Below are 22,640 nucleotides of genomic sequence, written 5' to 3' on the forward strand. Positions count from 1 at the left end.
GCTTATTAGCTCATGTTCGTATGGAAAGATGCTTTATATTCAACTGCCAGATTTTATTAAGAGACAGCTAAATTATGGACTTTCCCTATTGCTATTAAGAAAAATAGTTAAACTTAGTTACAAAAATATGTCAAGATACCTCAAGTTTTTACTATGATTTACATGCACAAATATTGTTAACTGCCATGAAGTTTCACTATACAAAAGATACCACTGTTATTTGTATATATATATAAATTTTTGGCTATAAAGTGAGCATGGTAATAGAGGGGCAATTATATGCATTCTTTCTTCTTGCACCCCTGATTGTTGCTGCTTTTACTATATCCTCTTACTTTCACCACTTACTTATGTAGACGCTGACACTTATTGAGTGTTGGGTGGTAAGATGAGTTTAACAACAGTCTTAAGCAACTACCTAGTCTTTTTGGCCTGGGGCCTATAATACTGTAATAAATTTGCCTTTTCTTAAACTGTATCATAATATGTTGTTACTGTTAATAAATGACTACCTTATATTGTGTAATTCTCTAGCTATACTGTATATTATTCATCTTCTACTAACTTATTATTCTTTTATTCCTATTTTTTTTTAATCTGCAATCATCTGCTATTTTTAATATCAAGAGATTTGTGCATAGTTTACTCTTCAATAAAAATTTAATGCCTTCACCTAGTTAGTCCCTAAGTCTCCAAGTTTTAATTAAGATTCTTGCTATTTTCTATACCCAGAAACCCTCAAAACCAAGCATGAACTCATCTATTACACACAAGTTTTATACAAATAAACTACCTAAAATATGTTAAATAAGACCAACTGACTTTGTAGTAACCTTCCAGATTATAAGATGAACTTATAAGAAGGGAGTAAAATAAATTATGGAAATATACAATATGCATAAACAGCAACATACAGTGCATGGCAGCTTACCCTTATCTGAACTAAGAAATCTCTTAGATGCTCCTTGAATGCTGGTATGTCCTGGTTGAGATCATTCATGCCTTGAACTGTAATCTTGATTTGATTTTCAGTTAAATGAGGGAACGCTGCTTTCAAGAGGTTAGCCACAAAGCCCTGAACATAAGTGACATTATTTGTACTTGGTGCAGTGGGGTTGGCTTGGTCCAGGCTAATTGTGATTCGGTTCTGTTCTACCAATGTGAACATATATGCCAAGATGGAAGCGTGCATGGTCAAACCTAGGAAAAAGAAAATCAAAAGGGTAAGACATATTTGAAAATTTTTATGGTTGGACAACACATCCACACAAATGAAAACTGGATCACATTTTTCCCAAGAATACAGTACTTCATTGTTAAATACAAGGCAAAAAACATGACTAACCTGCAGTATGAGAGGAATCTGTAACAACCGAAAAGATGTGTTGAAGAATGTCTGTGTAATAGGTCTGATAAAAACTGCTAGCTGCTTGTTCATGACTGGAAATATTCTGCAGCAGCTGATACAATATCTGGAGTCCAGTGTCAGCAACATTTCTCATTGTATGCTTAAACGCCCAAATGATGGAATCTAAAACGAGCTTGAACTGAGCAGGGGGAATACTAAGTAGTGCAGTAAAGCAGTGTGTATTGACAGCCTGAAAATATAAAAATGAAAGGTTAGAGAAAATTTCATAAGGCATGTTCAACTTATATCTGGCATTTTAACCACAGACGTTATGTCAACTTCTCTTCATAAGGTTGTGGGAATGGAAAAAAAAAAAATTAAAAATAAATAAAATCTCTCCCTTCTCTTCTGTCCCATACTCTCTTTCCATAATTTCCTGGGGATTCGTACAGGTCTTCCTCATTTACTTCCATATCTACTGGTTTTCTGACCAATTATTAATCATCCCTTCTAATCAATTTCAACACCTCTAATCTTTGAGATCTGCCATTTTCCCAAGTTTCTTGATACCACATCTCTGCACCAACTCCTCACTCACAATACAGCTATGAATCATTCTAGTCACACCTTTTCAAAATGGCCTCAACTGCCCATGTTTCTGCTGCATATGGCTCTAAACTATTATACAACTTTGCTCTGTCTACTAATGGGACATTTTTATTTGCCATTAGCTTAACTAAATCTCAATTTCTTCCATGCCACAGCTACTTTTCAACTGCTCTCTCTACACTCCTGCTTCACAGTCCTGTAAGTCTCAAAGGAAACAGAAACGCTCTAATTCTTCCAAGACGTACATCACATCAACCAATAAAAATGAAATTAGCAAAGTTCCACAAAACCAGCAACTAAAAGAACACAAAAAGACATTTAAAATTAGAGTATTATGGAACTCTTATAACTGAACAAGCACAGAAATGAAAGCTTTACAGATTGCAGTGGTCACCACTGTTAAACCAATGTTCTGACAATGACGATCTATCACTGGTTATTCAGAGGAGTTGCAGACCACTAATGTGGGTTATCATCGAATATAGGTTTACTGTACTCTCATATAGAATGCAATAATGACAGAGCAAATTATGCCTGGCATTATACTATACTGGAAGGATGACTGTATGCATCATAATCACTGCAGAACTAAAATACTCACCTGCAAAAGCAAAAAGAAATTTGTTCTATGCTCTGGGAATTCTTCAAAGTCCTTGTTTATCATTGACAAAGTACACTCAAACACCGCATCAAATATTTTTGGAACTTGCTGGGTTATATGGGACTCCAGTTTATTGACAATTGTTGCCATTGTGGACAACACTTCTGGTTCACGTGCAGAAGGAACTCCAGTTCTCTGGAAAGGCATAAAAACAATTGTTTTATTTAAGACTTAATCAACATCTACGACCAGAAGACATTTTACTTTAAAACACTTCTCTTGGTGCCAACATGCATGCTTTAATTGTGTGTATTAAAATTTAAGAGAAATATTCAATGTCACAATATAACAAAAGTATAAATACAATAAATTTCAACATTTACACCATCTTCATATACTTTGCGGAATGGAATCAATATGCTGGACAAAATTATTTTTGGCACAAAAATTGAAGTCACTTCTAGAAACACTAAAATGAAATTTCATTGGTGGCATTTTTTTTTTTTTTTTTATAAATAACTTCAACTGCTGATCATACTGAAAACAATTTGGTTGTCAAACCATAAGCAATATTCTGTATTGATTCTCTAGCCGCTACTCCAGGATGAGATTTGACATGAACAGTATAAATAGTAGTGTGCAATATTTATGAATAGATATTTCGTAAGTATGCAGGTAATAGTATCTACCAAAGGATTAAAAAGTCAATGCTTCTTGAAGCCAGAAACATTGGAGTATCTTCAGCCATGCTAAATATTATTTTGGTTTAACTGGGGATCTTAACATGAAATTTTCAGCAAAAAATGACCCTATACAGTATTTTGAGATTGTTGAATGCTAATATTTTTGAGCTATTTAGTTAGCAGATTTAGAAAGTTTTTAACAAGTGGTAAATGATTTTTGAACTTTTCCATCTTTTACAGTAAATAATGGACACTGTTTAAATATTGATGCTTTATCTCTTTTAATATTATTCAAACCTGTAATATACATTAAACAAAAAAGCACATATACAATGGCATTGAAACTGCATGGTTTTTATGTTAAAAATTCACCTGAAAATACAATGCTTAGTTGTCTCTCACACTACGGGTAATTGATGCTTTAAAGGTCAAATCTGGCTTTTGAATTCAGACAAACTTAAATTAATATACAAACATCAACCACTTTACTATTATCAGTGTGTAGAACTCTCAATGCAGAGAACAGGAGTAACTTTGTATAAGGTCCACAATAATATATTAATGGTAGAATGTGAGACTTAAAGTCTCACATTCTACCACTGATATATTATTATGGACCTTATACAAAACTAGTGTCAATATGTGTATCCATTGTTTGTCCTAATTTGTGGTTCCTGCAAACTGCTCGTATGTGAAAGACCTGCGTGTATGGTGGTACAAGGCAATACTATGACACCGTTTTATAATTATTTGGTAAATAGTGTATGCCTATGTGCAGGAAAGGCATAAAACATTATAAGATTATACCATTACGAGACATATGTGAATCTGCTGAGAGCAACCTTAAACTTTACACCACTATACCGTTCACACTAAATTCAAAAGATGTATATTCACCTGGTAATCCAAAAGAACAGCTTCCAGCAATGGAGGAATGAAGTTTTCTAACACCAATGTATGGTCGTCTGATCTTGAAACCCATCCTGATATAAGCTTCAGTGTTTCCTTTTTAACAACACGCATGCTCTTGATAAGGGGCTGTTTCGTGACGCTTTCTCCATTGAGAGCAATAGCTGCACTGATATTCTCACTCATGACTTTGTACACATTCAGCATATCCAAGTATATTCGGCCAAGCTGTGAGGTAATAATACCAGGTCATAGAAATTAAGGTTATAGATTAAAACATTTATTGAGTAGTGCACAACCTTTCAGGAAAGAAGGAAAAGTAAAAAACGAAAAAAGGAAAAATATGACATTAACGTACTTAGGAAGATGCGGATAAAAAAGCAATTTGGGCAGTGGGATATCCTATATCCAGCACAAGTGAAATAAAACTTTAAAATTATAAATAATGTGATATTACGGGACCTCTCCTTAAAGCACTAAGCCTCTTTGGAAAAAATGCTATTTGGGAGCAGTTACACAACTCATTGCAAAATCAACCCAATTCCCATTCACTAACAATCACAACAATGCATGGAAATTTCTTTCCTACCTGGGTTACAAAAGGATGACCAAGGGCTTTACATGCACGAACGTTGGTTTTCAAAATGTTTGCCAATTGCTTCACGACATCAGGATCCTTCAAGATGTCAACATTCTGAAAATTTAAAAAAAAGTTACTTCACTTAAATAGTGGATCTTTGAATGCAGCATCAAGCCCTAAAACTTGAATAAAATTACTTGTTTCATGACTTACTCGACGAGAGGCAAATCTGACTAAAGGTAATCATAAAGTAAAACTAATTATTAATGAACAGCTTTACCAACCCACTGAACTAACATTCTTGACTTATACATCTAGCCTGAAGGGTTTGTCCTTAATGAAAATACAGCATCAGAGATTTAATTTAATAAATTGCAGCTACTTAAAAACTTAATAACACAGACAAAGTGATGATTCTGACAACATTTTTTTCTTCTCATAACTGATATCTTTGCAAGTTGAAAATTGTTCCAACACCAAATTTATATTTGACTAGGAGTGTTGTTCTGCAAAATTGTTCCAACACCAAATTTATATTTGACTAGGAGTGTTGTTCTGCAATCTCCACATTCAGGGTTGGGTCATTTGGATTATTCCTAGAAGGCTATGATAAGATTAGTGGGACCCATTTGAAGATGGGATATTACTTTAATAATGAGAAAACCTATTGTATATTTCATGAACCATCACCACTCCACCACTAAATAATTATTACTTCTCCTTTCTTCATGCAACCATCACATATGTGCCTGAGAGTACAGCAGACCCCCAGTATTCTTGGTGGTTAGGGACCACAACCAACAGCCGCAAATAACTAAAATTCGCGAATACCTGAGACCCCTCCCCCCCAACTAAAAACACTAATAACTGCCTATTTTAATAGTTCAAACACCAAATAAGCCTTAAACTATCATCCTAAAAATGCTTATAACTGCCTATTTTAATAATTCAAACACCAAATATACCTTAATTATCATCCTAAAACACTTTATATTATTTCAAAGTCATCTTACTACATCACCCTCAAAAGTGTATGGCTTACAGGTATGAGTGAACAGTCATACAAATGTTACTCTTAACAAGGTGAAAACTAATCACGTTACCCCTATATTTAGGCATGCACATTTTCTTTCATACAGTATTCAAGCCTTAGTCGTTTTCTTTTAACATTGATAGGGGTAACATGGTAGTGTATAGCAAACCCCCTTATTCACGGGGGAGCGTACCACACCTCCCCGCGAATAGCTAAAATCTGTAAATACTTAAAGCCCCTCTAAAAACACTTTGTACTGCCTATTTGGATAGTTATATGTAAAAAAAAAAAAAAACCTTATACCTGAATATTTTAATAGTTTCATCACAAAAAATGCATTTAGTCATGAAAATATGAAAATACAGTAATTAGTGAATATTTCTCAGTGAAAAATACCGCAAATGGGCAAATTTTCCGCGAATCATGTGGATATATATTCCACAGAGAAATCCGTAAATAGGTGAGTCTGTGACTCGTGAGAACATGAATACGGCAGTTTACTGTACAGTACACTGTTTGGCGACATTTTTTTTTAGAAAAATAAAAAAATTAAATACAAGTAATATTTGACATTTTGCTGTGTTTATATTACTATTAATATTTGAAAATTAGTAAATAATTTATCTTAAAAAATTATGAAAGTTTTTTTGAGTTAGCAAAAACAGCTTTTGTGTTTTAGCTCATGTGCCAATTGGGATAGTTCCAGTCTGCATTTGTAGACTTGTAAAGTAATCCTGTTTAGTGTGGTGCATTTATTTTTGTTGCATAACCTGCTTTTCCATGATAAATTTACTAAATTTCAGGTATTGCTTTTCCTTTGTACTGTATTCTTTGACAAAGCTGGAATACTGTACATGCTAACTGTATGCATTTATCTGAACCTGAGTACACAACGAATTTGGAGTTATATTCCACAAAAAATTCGTGAATAGGTGAATCTGCGAATAGTTGGGGGTCGACTGTATTTATTCTTCAGCCTTACTGTTTTTTTTAACTCTCTACTAACTTGACTGTTAGTACCAAATAGGCTCCTGAAAACTGAATCACAAAAATCAGACCTAAAAAATGTTCACTTGTGGATCAATTTCTTACAACTGCACTGTTCTACTATACTGAAAGTGGTAAAAAATTAAAAGTATCCAATTACACTTACTCTGGATGCCTGGTTGATTATTTCATCCCATACTTGATTAGGCAACATCATATACTTCTCAATGAGGTGCTCTTGAACTAACTGGTCTGTCTGGGCACTTATCATAAAGCCCACCGCTTCATAGAATGTATGGACCTGCCAAAGAGGATCATCACATATTACCAGTAAAAAGAGAGAAATTCCTAGTTATATGCTTTAAACAGTGTCACATGATGATAGGAACCCCATATAAATTTATTACTGCATCTCTGCATTTTTTTACACAATACTTTGTTGACTGAAATGAAGCTGAACAAAAACATGTTTACCAACATTCAATAGGCTGTGTAGAGACATACCTGCTGCGGCTGCAAATCACAAATGATGGAATTTATTGATGACAATATTTCCTCAATGAACGGCATAGCTTCACCCACTTGCATCTGGACAAACTGTCTTCTGCATTTTTGTGCAATCTTGATGAATGTGTCACACGCCATGTCTTGTACACCATCATGAGTCTCTGTTATAAATAAAAAGAGGAGAAATTTCCCATTAAAAATACCTTATGACACTTCTAACTCTCTGACATCCTTCTTCAATATTCCTCATTACCTGAAAATTCCAGCTTCAACACATCTGTACTTGACATCACAACCTCCATGCAGAGTTGACAGGAGAAACTATATACCCAAAAGAGGTTCATATGACAGATTAATAAGAGCCCTTTGGAGGCAGATATAATATAAATATAAATTATCAATACCCTGGAAAACGTGAGAAAATGAGCAACTGATTCAAAGCAGGTGAAGATCCAATCACTGGAGTGCTGGCATAAGTAAGAAATAATCTACGCAGAAACAGAACCAAGAGACTTTTAAATCTGCATTGCAATGATAATACACAAAAACAAGGTTATACAATTACAGTGGGAAAGCAACTACAATTGCTGGAGAAAGCTTAATAAATTGTTAAAATTAACAACTTCCAGCTTGATTACATGTTTGGAAAAGCAACCAAAGAGGCGATCACAATGAAGCAACTATGGAAGTAACACATAAATAAGATGCTATCATTTATTCAATGAATTTAGATGGTGTCTGATAGAGTAATAATAAAAGTTATTATATTATTATCACTTGGTATAATAATAATAATAATAAAAAAAGGCACCGAGTGCATCAAAAGTATCTTTACTTGACTGAGAACTAAAAATCAGTGCAAGATACAGTAAAGTGTTTTTAAGAGTGCTTTTCAAAAACATTAATTTGGAGTTGCCTTACTTCCATGTCGAAAATCTGCATCAACCTGCTGAATTAGGAAAGAGAACATCCCTATTGAGCATATCCCAATAGTGACACACTACACACAACTCATTCTGCTTGTATGACCCCCATAAAGATCACATAATCTTCGGGTTGTTATCCTTTTGCCTTTTGTGACACTTCTCCTGTGCCAGACTTTCCCCTACTCCTTTGATTTTTCTCATTTTCCCAACTGCTCTGTACAAAGGTTCTGAAAGCGCCTAGCATTTCTTGTTGCTTGAGTATTTCTTAAAGGAATTTAATTCAATTTTACTTAATTAGTTAAGTTGTATTTTTTTTAACCTGTTTCCTGATAAAGGTATCTAGCAGAAAGTAATACACTACGGTTCAATCTGAAATTCCCTACGGAACTTTTAGTACCACCAATAGAATACTATTCCTAGTACCCATTCTAAATATCCATCCATCCATCCATTCTACAGGAAACAGGGTCTTTATAAGCGGCTCCAAAACATTTCAGCTTCCTACCACTTTATTTAATTATGTTTCATTACATTCCTCATAAAAGAAACTGTACAAAATCTGCTATCCACATACTGTATTGTGGATATGCAGTGTACAATGTAAGTCTGGCAGCAGCAAATGCCAGTGTGATGGGCAAAGTACTCCTGTCCAAAAGATGTTGAGGAGATAGCATTCAAAAGTTTTATGTTGGATTTTGTTAATGTATCGTATTACTGTAAAACAGTCTTTCTACTTACCACTGAAATGGACACTGTTTACAGGATTAAAAAGATGTCTTATTTTTACATTGACACTTTTGTACTTGTCAATTAGATGCAATGTTTGTATTTATGAATACCTCGCTTTTCATATAATCACTGCATCTGTATGTGTTATTCAGGCAACAAAGTATTATGAGCTGAAAATTAATTTTTAATGACAATAAACAGTTTGTATGGTTATGTAGTTAATGAATGACCTGAAGCATTCTTTGAAAACTAATTTCTTTATAAAGCCTACAAATGATAGCGTAAAGATGGCACAAAAGGGAATGAAAACTAGGGCAAAAAATCACAAGCTACATGAAGGTTTTTCATATTGAGACTTTAAGTGCACTTGCTCAACCACAGCCATAAAGGATTGCATTTAGTAAGTATATTAGGCTCTCAACAAAGCAGACAAATACTGTACATGATTGGTCAGTTACCCTGGAAACAAAGAAGCCACACTTACTGGAGAGAGAGAGAGAGAGAGAGAGAGAGAGAGAGAGAGAGAGAGAGAGAGAGAGAGAGAGAGAGAGAGAGAGAGAGAGAGAGAGAGAGAGAGAGAGAGAGAGAGAGAGAGAGAGAGAGAGAGTGCAAGTAACATTTGTTTCATCATGTCTACTGCACTACTTGCTCCTTCAATTGAATATGAAATATGATTTTCATTCTTCTGGACAACTTGCAGTCCACCAAGGTGAGGTGATATTTTACAGAGTTTCTTTGATATTTCTAATCTTTAATCTTTGATATTTCTAATCTTTAAAATGTTTAATATGTTTTCCTCTATATATAAAAACTATGTAATACCAAGACTGCCAAGGTTAATGATTTCACTATGCCATGCTTTAGGCAAGTTATCCTAAGCACTCTTGGTTTCCATGATTCTGGCTAAAGGCTCCCTGGTGTTTTACCTTATTCCACTGCTTTCCTCTCATCTTTTTTTTCTGAACTATACACATCTACCATTTATGCCAGTAAACGTCAAGCATTAATTCAGAGCTTTTCAATACTAACATTTTTTTAAAAATTACTTCCTTCACTAAAAATCAAGTTTACATTTTTTTTCAGAACATTTACCAATATTCCACTGTGTTAGATTTTAGTAACTTCATTCATGGTTAGACCCTTCATTTTTCATTCCCTGCCAAGATATATGGCTGACGCTGCATTGGTACCAGCATAAAAAGTCTCTAGTTATGTCACATTGCTCTGTAAGTACTTACCATGCATAAATTCAAATAACTTGTTGATGACGGTCTTCAGAAAACGCCAGTGAATCCTTAGAAACCTTGGATACTGCCCAACTATGTACATAATATTTGAGGCAATGATTGCCTTGTTATCTTTTCCTCGCTTCTGTTCACACAAACCCAATAGATCCTTGATAACTATCACCAAAAACCTTTTTTCATCTTCTTCTGGCATTGCCCCACTGATAGAACCAACTGCCCAACATAAAGTGTTCAGATTCCTCCAGGACCATTCAGTGCCATTAACCTGCAAATTACAAGGATTGCCATTATTACTCAAAACAAGTACAATATCAGTTACAGTTCTCACAGCAAGTACAACACACTACATGAAAAGGCTCAAGGCAATGAATTTATTAAGCTGTCATTTTGTCATTTTACACTAATCACAGTTTTATGTATTTCAGCAAAAACTACATTACAATCATCCAATCTTGTTTTAAGGAAAACTACACAATAATTTTAGTAGAATACCTGATTAGCTAATTTCTCTGTCATGATGCGTTCAGTATCTGCATAGTCCAAATGGGTGAGGTAGACCAAAGTTTCTCTCATATTTTTGTACATGTTTATAGAATCTGTGTCACGCATAAACTCTCTAACGACTTCTCCTTGCTCATTTTCCACAACTAACACCTCCTCTGGCTTGGCCATTCGCCCAATCATCAATGCTCGGACCTGAAAATTCCAGTTTTATAAATATAACAAATCTTCCAGCAGACAAACAGTAGATAAATAGCCAATCCTCATGTTTAAAATAACAGCCCACCAGTGCATGGTCAATACATTCAAACAATTTACAAAACTCTCAGCCAAATAAAGTTCACAGGGTTGGACCACACTGCTATAATTTCAATCTAATAAATTGCAAATCTTTGAAAAATAAGCTGCATAAATAAAAAGTGATTATGACAAAATTCTCTGATCTGCTTCAAAAACCAAGATGGGCTCAACTGTCAGTGTTGACCAACATTTTCATAATACTGGGATTATGTCATGGGTTATTCATTAAATTTCTGGAAGCCAAATGAGTGTGGCCAATCAGTAGACAAGACTTACCAGATTCATTATTCACACTACCCAATATTCAAGATGATGGGTTTTCGATGTGTTTAATAATCTCTGATAATGGTAGACTTATCACTAGTCAAAATAGTTGTAGCCATGGTGTTTCATTGGCATCTTCATTTCCCTTAAGGCTACATGGGCAAGGTTGCACTGTACTTTAATATTTACAATAGCTCTTCATAATTTATGGAATGACAAATTAATTTGTCTAAAATATGACATTTTTATGATAAAGTTTTTTATATATACTTACCTAGTGATTACATGGCTATACAGTCATACCCCGAACTTACACGCTAGGTTAGGTTCCAAAACCCCTCACGCAAGGCGAATTTTCGCGCAAGTTTGGCATGGTCTCTAAAAATGCTAATAAATGCTTACTTCTGAAGATTAAACACTAAACATGACCCTAATCATGCTCCCAAATTATTAAGCTAACTTTTAAAATGAAATTAAAGTTACTGTAATTTCATTTAAAAGTTAGCTTAATACATTACCCTTAAAATAAATCATAAAATAAAAAAATAAATAAATAAATAAATGGTTGCCATAAAAATAGAGAGTTGGAAGAGAATTTCTGTCTCTCTCCCCTTCCGACCGATCTATTTTAAGTGTTCTCAACCTCTTTTTAATAACTTCTTTATTCTGTGTCTCTTCTCTTTGTTCTGAAATGCTTTTTCATGAACAAACAAGTGTTTCTTATTTCGACTAATAATACAACTCTTAGTTATTAAGTCTCTATGTTTTAGAACGTATTTGCCAAACTGGCGCATTTACACTTCGAAGATGATACGGGTAAAATTAGATCAGTTTAAACTATCTACTGTACAGGCAAAGACATACAGAGAAATAATATGTTGTAAACGTGTGAGCGCTAACTATGAGAGAGAGAGAGAGAGAGAGAGAGAGAGAGAGAGAGAGAGAGAGAGAGAGAGAGAGAGAGAGAGAGAGAGAGAGAGACATAAGGGATGTCCTTACTTAAGAGAGTGAAACTATTTACCAATTATTAAAGAGACAGAGAGATAGAGAGAGAGATATTGTCCTTACTTGAAATATCAAGTTGAATTATGAATTACTACAGAGGGAGGGAGGGAGAGAGAGAGGGAATTACATAAGAAACCTTTGAGCTTCATACAGAAGATGAGGGTAAGATATTATTTTGTTTGTTATATTATTATTATTCATCTTATTATCTAAAAATTAGTACTTATTGTATTAGGTAAAAAATTTATTTATCATACAAAAATAAACATATACTGTACATGTACCATAAAAATTCTCTCATCTCAGAGAGAGAGAGAGAGAGAGAGAGAGAGAGAGAGAGAGAGAGAGAGAGAGAGAGAGAGAGAGAGAGAGAGAGAGAGAGATTATTTAATGTTATTTAATTTACCCATAAAAGCTTGAAAACTTATAAATTACGTAAAAAATTAAACAAACACTTTTGCAGGGTTTCTCAGTATTTGCGTGTCTGTGAAAAACTCATGTATGACAATTTGTTAGGTTCCAATGACAAGTTTGTGTGTCTGTGAATTAGCGCAAGTTCAGGGTTATTACTGTAGTTTCAACTATCGTGGCAGGCTAAATTTAAAAATTCATGCTGGTGCTTCAATTTTCTTTAGTGTAGGTGACTAGTCCCGCCCACTAATGGAAATACCAGGAACGACTTTGCAGACAATCTCATTGTTTGTGACCTATGTCCATGGGAGGGTGGGGGGGGCCTCTCCAATTCTGTAATTACTTGGTAAGTAGATAGAAAACTTTTATTATAAAAATGTCATTTTAATATATAAGTAACTTAGCAAGTAATTACATAGCTGAATCCCATATTGACAAGAGGTGGGATACATGGACAAATTCTAGTCCACAGCATTAAATCATGAAATGAATTGAAATAAAAAAGTTGCTAGCATTGAAGAAAATGCTTGTCTTTCCTTCTCAGTCAAGAGAGCTACTGCAGGAGAATACTGCCTCTGGTTGGTGCTCATCTTAAACTGTAGTGGTGTGGTGGTAAAGCCAAGGAGCGCCTATACTTAAGTGGGAGCTTTGTAGCAAAGGAGTACTCCGATACTAACAAAGCATCAGTGGAAGTTATGCAGCTCAAGGAGTTATTCGATGGCTAACAAAACTTTAAAAGGTGCCCTTGCCCTGGGCGCAGTATCAAAATAAAAACAACCAGGCACAGGCGTCGCCTACAATGAAGAAAAACCCATAAACCATCCACTGAGAGTGGCGGGTGCTCTAGGTACCTCGTACCTTCCCGGCTCCTCAAAATCGACACATCACTACAAGGTGAAGAGACAGTAGGACAAAATCCTATGCTTCCTTCCTTGATACCATGCCAGTAACTAATACTTCGTAAGGTACTGCAAAAATTTTAACAATGTTTTAATTAAAATTGTGAGAAATGAAGATCGATTACACATTCAGTAGGTCGATCACGAATGGAAGTAAGCGCATCCTGTGCTTGAAAGTTAATGAAGTAGAAGCTGTTCTGATGTGCTTAGCTTCCACTTAAAATAGGCAAACTGCTCTCCTGAACCAGAGGGCAAAAAGGGTCCTTGCCAAACCTTTAAGGATATGGAAGGTCCTCTGCTCTTCCGATCTTGCTCAGGCAATACCTGAAAGCTCCAACTGGAAAAGAGCTCACTATTCTCCCCAGAGCCCAGGATGAGGGGAGACTTAGCACCAGATGACCCATAGCTGGCGCCGGGCGCTGGTTGCTTGAGATGACACCAAGATGAAGTTGGTGCCACACAATCTGGGTGCCCAGAACAGCACTGCTTGGGAGCTGTCTGACGCACCTAGGCGCTCGGAGCAAGAGCTGGCGCCAAAGTGTAGCTGGAGTCAGACGAGGAAGAGCTTGGGAGCTGAAGGGCGTTACAGGGTCTCTAAAGCACTGCTCTCAGCTGACAAAAATGACTTCTCTTCCCTTAATTCTTAAGATAGAAAGAATGGGTCCAAGACTGGAAGAGTCCTCATTCTTGGCTAGAAGGTTCAAGGTAAATGAGCAAACTTCGTTACCGAGTTAAACGTGGCTCCATACCCTTAGCAATGGAATATGAGAGACTAGATCTCAACGTGAGGCAATCCACCAATAGGCCACAGATATCAAGGGACGAGGGGTCTGAGAGGCCAAACATGGAACAAACGCTCACTTAGTCTGGCAGATGGAGCAAGAGGATTGAGACTACATTTAGCAACGGTTTCTGTAGTACCTCTTGAAAAAACCCCTTTGTTCTGATAAGCTTCCGGGTAAGAGCACACCACCCTTGGTGGTATCTCTTGAAGTGATTTTGACTGAGTAAACACGGACTGGGGAAGGAGTCTTGGAAGGTTCCCCAACCATGGTAGGTTCAGAAGACATCATATCATGGTTCAGAATGGGATTAAAAAGGGTCACCGTAACATTGTGATGAGCTTAAAATTGTTTAGCACTTCCCTGACTATGTCAAAGGGCAGGAAGGTGTATGGGTCCCTGATGGGCCGAGCTTGGGGCATGGAGTCTGCTGACCATGCTATAGGGTCTGGAGCTGAAGAACACAAGAGGAAGACGAAGGTTCCTTGATGTAGTAAAGCAGGTCCAAAGTCGGCCTGCCCCATAGATTCCACAGAAACTGAAGACCAGGGGAATCAAGGTCCACTTGGAAGAAAGAACAAGCTTCTGACGTCTCAGTTCGTCCACCAGAACTTTAGTTGGCTTGAAAAAATCAAGTGACTTAAAATGCTTGATTGATCATCCACTGTAGAAGTTCTCCTGCTGTTAGAGGAGAAAGTTAGCGAGAGTCTTTCCTTGCTAAAGTAATAAACGTTAGGACTGTGGTCTGAACTAAACGGATTACCACAGTATGGAGTGGACTAGGGACGAGAAGTACTGAAGCCCTAAGTGGATCGCTTTCAGCTCTTACATAAATATGGTTTTGTTTTCCTGGGGACACATCCCGGGAACTCCCAGATTCCCAAACGGGCTCCCAAATGTAAATCAAGCTGTTGAGAAGACCAAGACTAGTCTCGATGGAAGAAGGAAATTCTCTTCCGAAAGGCTAAGCTCGGACATCCACCACTGCAGGTCTGACTTAAAACTGGGGCTCTTGGAAACGACGACAGGCCCTGCTCTGTTTCCCGTCCCAGTTGGTCTAGGGTGAGAGGAGTGAGGACATGTGCCACAGAGGTTGAAGCTTAGGTCCCCAACCAGAAGATTTGTCTTGTTCTCTATTCAAAGATAAAAAGAGAGGCTGTGGTCATACCGACCAGCAGACAATCCTGCAGACTCGTAAGCAACTGAGCGACCATGCAGAAACATTGTGTGGACTCAAAAAGGTATGTGGACTAAACACCGACCCCGGTGACTCTTGAGATTTGTCTACTACTTACTGGACTCGATAATGCCTGTGTGGATGATACCTTGTACAGACAGAGACATATCTGACACTGTATATGGCGGAAATAATAACTGGCATGCTTATAAAAGGCTTGAAAAGTACAGAGGAGACAATAAGGCCCGGAATAACAGTGGCCTTGTCCAAAGCCAGTTGCAACAAATTCTTTTGCAGATAGACAAAATCCTCTAAACAGAAAATTTGTTGTGAGCGGGAGCTAGGCGTTCAGCCAGAAGCTTATTAACCAGTTGGATAGTGTCAAGCACCCTGGATAAGGTACCTGAAGTTTGGCCATCAGCGCTAGGAGCCAGGAAATTGGCATCAGTTCAAAAAATGATTCCAGACATTTGGGAATGGGTTCCGCTAAAAAGTACTGGTTCGAGAGAGAGTATGGCGCTTACTCTCCCACTTGGAGCTCAAGAAAGGCCTTTCAACAAGGGAACGTTCAGAAGAGAAGATAGTGTCATTCCAAGGAAGACGGATCAAGGATGAGACAGATGGAAGCACAGCGAAACTGCAGTAAGGCTGTGAGATGAAGCAAACCTCTTAAACACTTGAAAAGTTAGTGTTACTGTCTGTGTCAGAAATTTTGGAAGTGGATGAAACTAGAAGAAGAACTGCAAAACCCTCAAAGAAGTCTGATAACTTGGTTAACGTTCTGGAGGACGAGAGTCCCCAGCAGGCTCATTCCATAATGTTCCGCTTACACAGTTTGCAGACCATCTGAAAGCAGTTGTTATTCTTTTGGCTGACAGATGACTCATAGTAGAACAGGAGCACCACAGCTGTAACTATTGAGATTCTAAAGAAAAGTGGAAATCTAAATTCATCTCAACTGTCCTTGTCCGCACAAGACAGGACAAGAGGTAAAACGAGAAGTCTCTTGGTCAACACTTGTGAGTTTCTATCTTAGGCACTTGTTCCTGCTGCCAGTCAAGACAAACTTTACTTTAAAAACTCATGACAAGATCTTCAGTAACAAGGTCTAGTTCCGACAAAGTACCAACAGAAGGCAATTCAAAAGATACTTGTTTAGCTCCTTTTGAATGAAAGTCCAACACTCAACTCCTACAAGACTTCAGGGGGAAGATGAAAACGCTAGAGGTGGGAGCTCTCTCCAAAAAAGCACATAAAGCCACTTGATTCCATGATAGTGAAGTTGTTAAAGGAAAGCAACCTCAGCTTGTCTTGTACTTGAAACGATGTCGGAACAGACCGAAGAGACAAAAAAGCTTGTAAGTTGGCTGTCTGGTCTGATCTGGAGAACTGGCGTCTGGTGCTTGGGGACAGTCGCCGGTCACTTGAAAGTCGGGGTTGTCTTGATCTTTATTCTATCGGAACTGGCACCTAAGAAAGAACAAGAGCACATTCTTAAAAAGATACAGGTGCCGAGACAAGGAGGAACTGGCGTCAGTCACTTGCATGCAGGCGCTGGATGCCTGACAGCTGGTGCCAACTGGACAGAAGATGGTGCTCAGACAATGCTGGGTGCTCGGACAAAACTGTACTCTCGGAAAATTGCTTGGTGCCAAATACTGGCACTCCATGACTGGATGCTAAGGAGGCCAGCACTGAGGACTGTCCCAGAGGCTACAAGAAGTCTGTGGACTTGCTTCTGCTCCCAGTCGCTTACAGAAGAGCGGAGAAGTGTGATTAGCAACTGTAAAGTGCCTCTTCAACGGCCGATATTCAGCTTAAAACACACCATCAGCGCTTCTATTCCACACTGGAGATTGTATATTTATTGATGCCTTTCCAATGGCTATCTGTCGACGCCTGCGGACAACAGGACTGAATAAGGGACAACTACCCAGGGGGCAAACCCCTCCAGATTCCCATGGACTTCAGTATGCTTCCTCCCTGGTGCATGGGAGTCTGACATGGACTGGGTTTAGGAGATTCGAGGGGCCAGATAACTACCCCTTTACTACACATCCAGTAAGACACCTTTCCAGTGGCTGTCTGTTGATACCTGGGACTGGCAACAGGTTCGAATGAGGGGGCGACTACCTGTGTAAATCCCCTACAACCTCCCTTGGACTTCCAGCATGCCTTCCCCCCCTGGTGCATTGGAATCTGACAGTGGCCTTTGTCTAAGAGCATCGAGGGGTGAGTAGCCACTTCCTCCACAGCACAACACTTCACTATTACAAGGTTAACTTCTGTTAACCTGGACACAAGACTGGCAATGGCACAGGAAGGAAGTGAGGAAGCCAGGCTCAGGAGCAAGTGAATAAAAATAAGGGGGCTAGAAGCAGGAGAGGAATATAGGGGCTAGAAGCAGGAGAGGAATATAGGATGTGGGGAGAGCTAGAGCCAGGACCTCAGTAACTGGTGCAGAGTGCCCGACAGCAGGTGACGATTGGGAGTTGGAGCTGGGAGCTCCCAAGACATAGAGGGCGCCAGGCTAGTTGGGTGCCCAGCGAGGTAGTGGCTAGGGAGCTAGGAACTCGGAGAGTTGGTGAGCGCTCGTGGGTGTTCGGTGCCAATTCTCAGCTGTCAAGAATGTCAATTCTTCCAAGAGGCCAGTGCAACCAAAATAAGGAGCAATTTCTCTCCTTACTAAGTTCTGCCCTTGCATTTTTCAGTTCTCTGCAAAAGAAAGTGTAATAAGATGTTTAATTAATTCTTTACCGATAAGTGTTAGAAGTACACAGAGTACCATCACACAGGCAAATCTCAAATGCTAACAAACACTATTTGGGACTTGCAAATAAGTATTTCACCACCAAAAATATTGGTTCAGTAGTGAACCAATATTTTTGCTACTCGGCAAAGATGACAGTGGATGCAATTTCTGCGTTATTACGCTACTCAGAAAGGTGGTAACAAATGTAAATTAAACATTTTATTACGCTACTCGGCAAAGATGGTAGTGGATGCAACGTTTGTTTATTACACTACTCGGAAAGGTTAATATGTCACTCGGTAAAGGCGAGTTAATCACCGATTGCAAATTCACTGCTGTAGTGAAATATGATAAACTTGAATCAATCTTAATAACAAAACCATAAAATACTAGTCCTGAACGCTGTAAGCTTGAAGGCTACACGAAATCAGCAATAATACTTCACCAAAATCCAGTTGGGTAACCGGCAACTAATGAAAAAAGCTGCTGCAAAGATCTGATGTTACATTGTGACCAGCAGGAAACAGAATGAGATTGTCTGCTACTGGCAGGCAACAGAATGAGATTGTCTGCTACCAGCAGGACACAGAATGAGATCGTCTGCTACCGGCAGGACACAGAATGAGATTGTCTGCTAAGTCGTTCCTGGTATTCCCATTAGTGGGCAGAACTTGTCACCTAAACTAAAACAAAGTGCTAGTGCAAATTTTGAAATTTAACCTGCCGCGACAGTTGAACCTATAGCTATGTAATTACTTGGTAAATTACTTATATAAAAACAAATTTTCTGCTGTTGCACATTTTTAATAATTTCAACCACCAACTTTATTGCACAGTTCTGCTGTGAAAACAGAAGACTTATTATTTCATAAAAATCAATTTACCAAATTTATTACAGACAGTTCTGCTGTGAAAACAGAAGCCTTATTATTTCATAAAAATCAATTTGTTTTACTAAGTGATTTGGCAGCAAATCCTACAAAAATCATTACCCACTAAACTTGAATTTCTGGGCTACCTAGTGAAGTTAAATTATCTACCAACACAGTACCTTTGTGAGAATGGGCTGATAAAACTGTCTTCTTGAATTTGGCCTTGGAAGATACAATGGGGAAGAACCAGTTGGAGGAAGAAATGGAGATTCCCTATACAGATCTGACGCCAGCGCATTCCAGTATTCAAGGCATATTTTAAATATTTCAGTGTCTTCTACTTCAGATATCAAAATCAGGTACTGCAATGCCTGAAATAGAATATTCCTCCATTATTAACATATATTGATGATCCTAATGGTTATTTTAATAGAAATACTCATGCTGTAACGATTTCAAGTATCAAGAACTGAAGTGGTCTATTATTTTTTTCTCTTCCTGATCTACAGCCTATCAAATATCCTCTTTCAAGACATGTTCCATCTCATACTCCCACTCCTACTTAGATTGTTAATCCTTTGAGATTCTGATGTCATGCACATTCCACCTCTTAAGATTACAGTTATGTTATCAATGCATACATTCTGATGTTGGATAGCAGTGAGATGATGTTTGAAATGTTGAGGACGGTTTAACTTTAAGCAAATGGTTGGTCAATGAGAATTATCATATTATTATAGATCAAAGTTCAAAATTAAATTTTGCCCATGGTCCCATAAACCCCCATGGATTTACTTTTGACCCATAAAGTTTCTTTTTCAGAGTACTTAAGCATCTCACCTAAAGGTGTCAGAAAACTAGGTGCTATTTAGAGGGGTTCGTGAGTCAATGCAATCCACTTTGTTCTATCTATATGGATTTATATGTCAATAATGCAATTAATTCCCTTCAGTCAAAAGTGTATAGTTAAGAAAAAATTAATAAGTTTGCTTGACACTTATATTTTATATTATACTTACTTGACTGTGGAACTTTTCTCACAGATTCTGAATATGTACCTATCAAAATGCGATACACAGTGGTTTACCAACATAAGACATTACAGTTCCACAAAAGACTTAGTAACCGAATTTACAGAGGACAATTTATATGGATCAAGTAAAGTTATCAACTGTGAGTGTTGATGTCAAGTTTCTCATAAACTAAAATATTACTTCTGCCTACTTTACAGTACAACATCTTTGTCAAAGGAAGGTCAGGGAGAGGGACACAACAAGCAAGCCATACTTTACCTTGAGCAAAGAATCACTTAGTTGTTCTTTCTCTACCAAAGACCCTCTTTCTTTTAGAAAAGTACACAAAAATAAGGCTAGGTTCTGGATGAACTGCTGCTCGGCATCTTGACCATTGGCGTATGCATCTTTGATGTTGGTACTTAGAGGAAGCATCTGGAATTATAATTCGATAAATGTATTATATGATGATTTAATATAATACGCTTAACATAAGATGTGAAAAAAAATTCTGTGATAAGTAAAAATGATTCTGTTAATAAACATCCATTAAAACAATTTCAGGACACAAGTTCTTTCACACATCATTAACCAAATTTTGCCTTAGCTCTGTAGACATGGAAATCCCAGTCTCAATGAATTCACGTTAGTTAAATTCCCAAAAATGCTCACTGAGCATGCTCCATTCTGCTACTGGTACTGCCTATGCTTCATACCCACATTTTCAGGTAGGAAAGAGAAGTGAGCATTGTTATATAGTTTGACATACCACAACTCCAGTAACCATGTACTGCCTGAGGGGAGGCACTTACCCATATGATTTATGTATGGAAAAATTTATAATACCTCACTCTGTTTTATCACAACTCCAATACTCATATATTGCCTGAATACAATTTACGCTGCAAGAAAACTTATGAGTGACCTAGTCGAAAGAAGTATATATTATCCAACTGAGGACTTCAGGATGAACACTTCAATAGTCAGGCCAAATGTAAACACTTTGTGTGGAGGTTATACCACATACATGCACAAACTTGAGTTAGGATGATGGGGGTGAGGAAGCATACATTCCCTTCTTGCCATAGATACTTTCAGCTTCAATGGGAACTCAAGATGTGTAAGATCTTATGAATAAAATTTTATAATAGTTGAAGGGTGCCTCCAAGTGACCTGCCAGTAAAATGAATGCAATTCTGATTTACAGACATTGTTGGAAGAAATTATGCAAGCTTCATGAACTGTAGAAAGCCTGATCGCCTGTCAAATCCTGTAAGATGTATTTTTAGAACAATTTCCTCCTTTGTCCTGTAAGTAGAACTGAAGGATAATGTTCTCTTTCCAAGGATGGAGCAGCTGACCTTCCTCGCTAGCAGCAGCCTCAGGGAGGGAAGGGATGGTAAATGGGGCAACAGTGTTGACAATGATGTCTTACAACTTCTTCCTTTGCTAGAACTGGGCCCCTGACGTGGCTAAAGACGACAACTATTTAGCAAGTTAAAGCTGAAGGGATTGAATCCTAACCCTGCTGTGAACTTGAAGAACTGGTTACTCCAACAATGTCAGATGACTTACTTGGATTTTCTGGGACTTGGCAGTCTGACAATGACTCATACACTCAAATCATTGCCTTTAACACCTTATTTCTTTTGAGGTTTAAATTTACCAATGAATTACATGTTTACTCCCATGGGGTTAGTACAAAAACCTTGTCAACAATACTAAAATGCAATTCTTTCACCATAAATTTCAGTATTTTAAGATGGGTAAACCAAAAGATGAAGATTAACAAAATTCCCAAGTTACCAACTACAGTAGAGTTAACTCTTCCCAATCCATCTCAGCTAGAGAGAGAATTGCAAGTCCCAAAAAAAAAGAAGTTGGGGTATCCTTCACTATAATTTCAGTGGAGGAGAACAAGTCCTGAATCCTGTACAGTCCCTGCCAGCATTGATCAGGTAAGAACAAATGTGGGTCTCCAGGGATGATCATAAACCCTACTTGTACCTGGTACAGAGAGAGAGAGAGAGAGAGAGAGAGAGAGAGAGAGAGAGAGAGAGAGAGAGAAACAAATGTGGATCTCCAGGGATGATCATAAACCCTACTTGTACCTGGTCTTCCATGCAAAGCTGCCTGAGGTCCCTTGAGAGAGAGAGAGAGAGAGAGAGAGAGAGAGAGAGAGAGAGAGAGAGAGAGAGAGAGAGAGAGAGAGAGAGAGAGAGAGAACAAATGTGGGTCTCCAGGGATGATCATAAACCCTACTTGTACCTGGTCCTCCATGCAAAGCCTGAGGTCCCTTGAGAGAGAGAGAGAGAGAGAGAGAGAGAGAGAGAGAGAGAGAGAGAGAGAGAGAGAGAGAGAGAGAGAACAGAGAACAAGTGTGGGTCTCCAAGGATGATCATAAACCCTACCCGTACCTGGTCCTCCATGCAAAGCCTGAGGTCCCTTGAGAGAGAGAGAGAGAGAGAGAGAGAGAGAGAGAGAGAGAGAGAGAGAGAGAGAGAG

General features: G+C 37.8%; 1 protein-coding gene across 5 annotated transcripts in view; it reads right to left on the minus strand.

The window, feature by feature from the left end:
- emb (exportin-1 emb) overlaps positions 1-22,640 on the minus strand; it is a 60,423-nt gene that overhangs the window by 6,628 nt on the left and 31,155 nt on the right. For all 5 annotated transcript variants that reach the window (XM_067101585.1, XM_067101581.1, XM_067101583.1 and 2 more), the window contains 11 exons: positions 20,415-20,570; positions 19,302-19,493; positions 10,652-10,855; positions 10,151-10,424; positions 7,255-7,418; positions 6,917-7,051; positions 4,740-4,844; positions 4,139-4,378; positions 2,559-2,753; positions 1,346-1,598; positions 932-1,200 (listed from right to left, as the gene is read on the minus strand). In XM_067101585.1, coding sequence (XP_066957686.1) covers positions 932-1,200; positions 1,346-1,598; positions 2,559-2,753; positions 4,139-4,378; positions 4,740-4,844; positions 6,917-7,051; positions 7,255-7,418; positions 10,151-10,424; positions 10,652-10,855; positions 19,302-19,493; positions 20,415-20,570 — 2,187 coding nt within the window. The remainder of the gene's footprint in view (positions 1-931; positions 1,201-1,345; positions 1,599-2,558; positions 2,754-4,138; positions 4,379-4,739; positions 4,845-6,916; positions 7,052-7,254; positions 7,419-10,150; positions 10,425-10,651; positions 10,856-19,301; positions 19,494-20,414; positions 20,571-22,640) is intronic.

The sequence above is a fragment of the Macrobrachium rosenbergii genome, chromosome 57 (genome assembly GCF_040412425.1).
Source record: "Macrobrachium rosenbergii isolate ZJJX-2024 chromosome 57, ASM4041242v1, whole genome shotgun sequence".
Lineage (NCBI taxonomy): Eukaryota > Metazoa > Arthropoda > Malacostraca > Decapoda > Palaemonidae > Macrobrachium > Macrobrachium rosenbergii.